Consider the following 5,779-nt stretch of genomic DNA (forward strand, 5'->3'; position numbering starts at 1 on the left):
GTACAGCCGTCCATACAGTAATTATGACAGAGGTATTTCACTGTGACAAAAGTACCAATTTCTACAAAATGATGCTTTAATTATTAATTAAGGCTTCTAGATTAGAAATATTTTCCTGAATGCAAAAAAAAAAATAGATCTAAAATATACAACGTCTCACTTTTTTAAACAAACAAATGCTCTAAAGTGTTGTAAAGTCTAATAGACAAAATGCTGAGAAAAGGTGAACAGGTGAGTCATATAAAGATATCCGTACAGTTGTCATGAGCAAGAACATTAGCTATAGAGACCAGGTTGTAAACATGTTTATTTCTGCTGTTTGATCAACAAGATGTATATTTATTATTGTTGCTGCTTATGATTATTGTTAGTAGCATTAATTATATCAGTAATAATAACAATAACAGCATTATACCATAGCTACCATTGCTACATCATGTCCTTGGCATGGACGGATCATGATAGAGCAGTGTTCTTTCCATCATTTTCAGAGGCACATTGCAGGTTAACTGCTTAACCTGCTGCTGTTGGTTGAAAACTACACTTGAACTACATTATTTTCTTCATACTGGCGCAACTGGCAACTTGTGTTATGAATTGGCTGTGAAGTGAAGCCAGCGCAGAAAAGCCAAAAACTGCACTTCCTCAAACGTCCACTTGAGGCTGGCTACAAAATTAGTCAACTTCACAGCAGAAATAAACATGTTGACAGCCTGGTAGGGATGTAACGATACATCGTGACACATTAAAATGGGTACAAATGCATGACGACTCGCATCGGTTGACAGAAAAAAAAATGAATCAGCCTCGCTGGCTGGCCCCCGCCGGGCGCATTTCCTCCGAGGTGGTGCGCCGTGACCGGCTCTGCGTTTACAGCGCCCGGACCTCGCCGTTTCCCGGGGCCGTAGCTCATTTTGATTAAAAAAAAATCGTATCGTGAACAAAAAATCGTGACTCGAATCGAGTCGTGAGTTGAGTGTATCGTTACATCCCTACGAGCTTGTCATTACAATTGAAAGAAGCCACAGAAATGTAATTTTGAATGTGCTTTAACTCTGTGTGAAATGGCACTTGAGAATAATGCAGCCATGAAAGATTTCTACTTGGAATATTTCACTTCACAGAAATGTGATATATGATGCTTGTGATACTTCAGTGAAGTGTCAGAACAAGCAGACTGTAGAATTCATATGGTATATTGTCAGTTCTTTTCTTCTTCTCCTTTTCTATTCTCCTCAAAGCGAAAAGTAGTCAGAGTGTTGGAAGCATTAGATAAGTTGGTTGTTGTAGACTGTTTACTAAAGCAGCTTTGACATGGCAGCTGCAAGTCAACATTAGTCATCAATGGCCCGTATCAGTCGAATGTCAGATTACATTTGAATTTCTCAATATGAATGGATGCATTCAATTTGTGCTTTGCTGTGCTAACTATCTTTGAACAAAACTACAGAGAAAGATGCATTTAATAATTATTATCAGGCTCCTAAGTATTTCTTTTTTTTTCTTCTTTTTTTTCATTTTCTATGATGGGAACTAATTAGCTTTGGAATGAATCCATTTGCCACCTAGAAATTCAGTGGAGGGGTTCGGCAGATCAGGCAGCGTGTAATTAGTTTTTTATGGTGACACTTTCCAGCTGTAGCCTTTGGCTTTACTGATAGTCTTGCCCGAATTAAAACATCCAATGTTTTTCTCTTAGACATTCCATAAAATTTCCATAATTGTCACATTAGGTTATCATATATTGTTTTAAACATGTGTTATCATCATTTTAAATCATCGTTTTAAATGAGGATCTTGACGCCAACTGCAAGAGAGAGCACATGGAGTGAGATCTCTGTCTTATTCTGCCATTGTGCAGTCACTTGCATAAACTCTTTATTCCATGTGGTTGTTTTTTTATTAAGACTTCTCATTGTTAAATGTACAGACCCAAGGTCCATCAAACCTTATGGATGACAAGCTTTAATGCAGACCTACAGACTCTAATATGTAGCTTTGTAGCTTTGATTGGAATGAGATGTACTGTATGGATTAGACATTCTTTCCATTGTTTTCTTTCCACCCACAAGTGTGCGTCATCACATCTACAAGTGAATAAATCATAACCATTTGCCTAACTGTCAACCGTGATATGAAGATCAAAAGGATTGCAGCTAGATTTATTGAGTCAAATGTTGTGATTGTGGTGGTGCTGGTTTAGTTTAATGAAATACAATTAAGTTTTCCATAAGGCCTGAAATTGAATGCTTTGATTTGCTATTGGTTTAGGAAGGAACTGCAATACAGCCAATATTCATGTCATCAATTTGAAGCTGTGTAAATCAACATCTTTTCTATTAACAATGGATCAAATGACTATGTGCAGCGTGAACAAATCCATAGAGAATTATTACCTTAAGTCTGCAGTTTCCCACAGCTCTAAGACGCGTTTTGGCATCTTTTAGCTGATTGTTTTGGTTTCTCAGCCTGCAGCTCTGTTATTATTAACCCTATGTTTCTGACAAAAAAGAGAGAAACCTTTATGCTTAAAGATCTGCAAACACACGGCTCATAAATACCAGTAACACAGGGTAGTTGATCTACTGTACTCGATACATTTTGTACAAAATAATGTATGTATCCTAACCTGGGATATCCACTCTGTATTAAAACATAAAAAAGATAATTACAATTGTCCTGATATCAATACCAGACAAAGAGGGGCCAGACTTTATCCTGAATAAGATCCGAGTACAGCATTAATGTTGTCACTGTTGTCCCTAAAGGCACTTACTAGATCTCTCTCCTCTCTGTTACTAATTTGTCACTTCCAGACTGCTCAGACTGTCCTGGTGGTGGTGGTGGTGTTTTGCCTTTCTTGGCTCCCTCATCACATCGTTTACCTCTGGGTGGAGTTTGGGACCTTCCCACTGAACCAGGCCTCCTTTGTGCTACGGATCGCCGCCCACTGCCTGGCTTACAGCAACTCATCTGTCAACCCGGTCATCTACGCCTTCCTGTCAGAAAACTTCCGGAAGGCTTACAAGCAGGTGTTCAAATGTCAGATTGGTACCAGTGACTCCCCGCTCAACGATATCAAGGAGATTCGCAGCAAAGCAGAAACGCCACCCTCGACTAACTACACCAACGTCTGACTGACAAGGTGTGGATGGTGACATGAAAATAATTTGTGGCGAATGTCACACTGAAACTGAAATGTAAAAGCATAGTGGCAGAGCCGTCATGAGTGACGTGAGTGGGTGTGTGGATTTTTTTGACGTAGGATGTATGGTTGCTTTGACATTGCTGCCGCTGCACTGTTCCACATAAGCGCTGTTCATCATACCAGGACCAGAGGAAGCCACTGTGGCTGCATGATTACACCATCTTTGATCACTCTGTTTCCTGCATCTCTTCTTTCATAATAAAAAACAGTGGAGTCTGAAACTCAGGAAAATGATCCTCTCTCTAAAGTGAGACTTGTTTAGATTGTAGACATTATTTACATATGTCACACCATTGGATATTTAAACCAGTACATTAGAAAAAATTTGGAAAATGTACTTTCAGACTCGAAACCAATAAAAAAAAAACAAACACAAACACAAACACATCACAATTACTTCATAACCTGCCGAAGTAAAACCTGTTTGTCTTTACTGTCTAAAGAGCAGTGTTGGGCATTGCTTAGTAACATTTCACAAAATGTTCTTATTACTTGTACTTATTATACTTATTACTTCTACTTGGGACATGCTAGCTTGGTTAACTTGAGGTAGAGGAGGTCTGACACTATGTTATGCTGATCGTTGTGGGCACTGCCAATCGCTGTTGACCTCTCCTTAAAAAGAGCCTGAAAAAAATGGACAAGACACGTACTTATGTCTCTAAATTTATAGAAGGCTACAATAACTAATTGGCCTCTTCAAGACCAAGACCTTTGTAATTATCTTTGCTTGGTGAAATATAAGCATGCAGATGCAGCTACAAGGTTTGTAATCTCAGAACCCATCTTCTATCATCTGATGATGATTTCGCCTCTCAGGGCTATGGCCAGTGTTTCTGGAATTCACGTGTGGCTAGCAGATATCCAGAAAACATCTGACAAATATCTGGGCCAAGACTTTGCCTGCAGTCCAATTAGCAACTTGGTATGTAAGAATGACAAGAAAGACACATTTTTGCTAATCTCAAAATATATCTGTGCATGATATGAATGCAGATAACTATAAAAGGAAAAAAAAAAAAGCAAAGTTATTTTAGATGATAGCCAATGGGTTCCGAGATTGTGTTTCGGCCAATGTGTGCTTGCTCTCATTATGGACGGTTGCAACTAAAGCCCGCTCAAACATGATTGGTCAATGCAAACGAAAACTTGAGCACGTTCAGTGTCAAATTCTTGGTTCTACAGTTTCTAGATTCATATACAGATATTAATTTATAAAGAATATCTGTTTGAGTCTTTGAAACATAGCGACATACTGCTAACAACAGTACCATTTTAGGCTTTTTAAATCTGCCTTTATTTTTGTACAACTTGCATTAGTCTGAAAGCAAAATTAAAGCTAGCTTTACACTACATAATATCTTAATGAAACCGGCATCTGAAATACAGCAAAGACACCGGGGCTAAGATAGCTGTTGATAGTGCTGATTCAAACAACTTACCCAACACTGCTGACAAAAAGTCACCACTGTAGATAATAATAATAAAAAAACATTGTCATTGCACTCAGTGTAACTAAAACTTGTATTTTAAATAGATCTGATTGTAAATATTATAGCCTGTAAAAGCCTCACTATTTTTGGTTGTTATGTTTTCAGTTTGTATTGTGCTGTATGAATGAGCTAGGCTGTAAGACATATAAAGCGTGCTGCTTGTTTTGTACCCTTTCTAACCACAAAAACAATCTAACAGAACATCCTGTGGAAATGAAGAACTCTGATGTTGTCTGCCATATGTATGTGACGTGCCAAGCCTTCATACAGCAGCTTTACCTCATCATTAAAACTAAACAATATGAGAACTTTAACTTGGACCTACAGTATTGCAAAGTATTTCATGTACATCTTTGGAAGTAGGACTTGTAAGAATGTGTCACATCAGTTATTCTGATTTGAACTGAAAAGAATCTGATTATACAGTCATTTAGGTTTCTCATCCTAAGGTTAGACAACCTGTGTGTCATGGAGGGGAGCTGCAAGTTTTTTTCTGCAGAGGCTGATATGACTGATTAACACAAACTTCAACCAGAGAGGACGAACTAATCAGTGTAATCAGCAGACCCTCATCCTCTCTGTCAGCGAGGATCTCAGATGTGAGACAAAGATTAAAGAAGAGGAGGTTCCGTTGATGACTTTGCTCGCTAAAGCACTGACTTGGTGAGATTATCATGGACACATGTGTTGTGAAAGATGGGAATTTCTGTGGCAAAGAGGCTGATGTGGAACACGGATTGCTTCAACATACTCATATAAAGAGCACATGAACAAAAGTATATATTTTCATCAAAATATACAAAGTTTAACACTTTAGATTACAGCCCACAAATTACAGTGTAATTATTTATCACATACCAGGTACTGCATACTGACACAAATATGGGGTACAACTTTGTGTTTGAATTGAGTGCAGTAAAATTATAACTATTTCACAAGGCAGAAAAAATTAAGTGAAATTACAGTGTGAAAAGTTTAGAATTATGGAGGTTATTAACCTACATTATGGTTGTTGCTGGGGAAACAATAGCCTAAATTTATATCATTTATATATATATATTTTTTTACCTTAAAGGTC

At 37.8% G+C, this 5,779-nt stretch overlaps 1 protein-coding gene across 2 annotated transcripts in view; it reads left to right on the forward strand.

Moving 5' to 3' along the window:
- LOC104918409 (galanin receptor type 1) overlaps nt 1-5,739 on the forward strand; it is an 18,197-nt gene extending 12,458 nt beyond the window's left edge. Inside the window, exons 3-4 of one of the 2 annotated variants that reach the window (XM_027286190.1) lie at nt 2,817-3,145; nt 3,266-5,739. In XM_027286190.1, the coding sequence (XP_027141991.1) occupies nt 2,817-3,137 (321 nt within the window). In that variant the 3' untranslated portion in view covers nt 3,138-3,145; nt 3,266-5,739. Of the gene's footprint in view, nt 1-2,816 lie in introns of both variants that reach the window. The other variant, XM_010730155.3, reaches the window with a different exon arrangement.
- The last annotated feature ends 40 nt before the right edge of the window (nt 5,740-5,779 follow it).

Source organism: Larimichthys crocea, chromosome XIII (genome assembly GCF_000972845.2).
Source record: "Larimichthys crocea isolate SSNF chromosome XIII, L_crocea_2.0, whole genome shotgun sequence".
Classification (NCBI taxonomy): Eukaryota; Metazoa; Chordata; class Actinopteri; family Sciaenidae; genus Larimichthys; species Larimichthys crocea.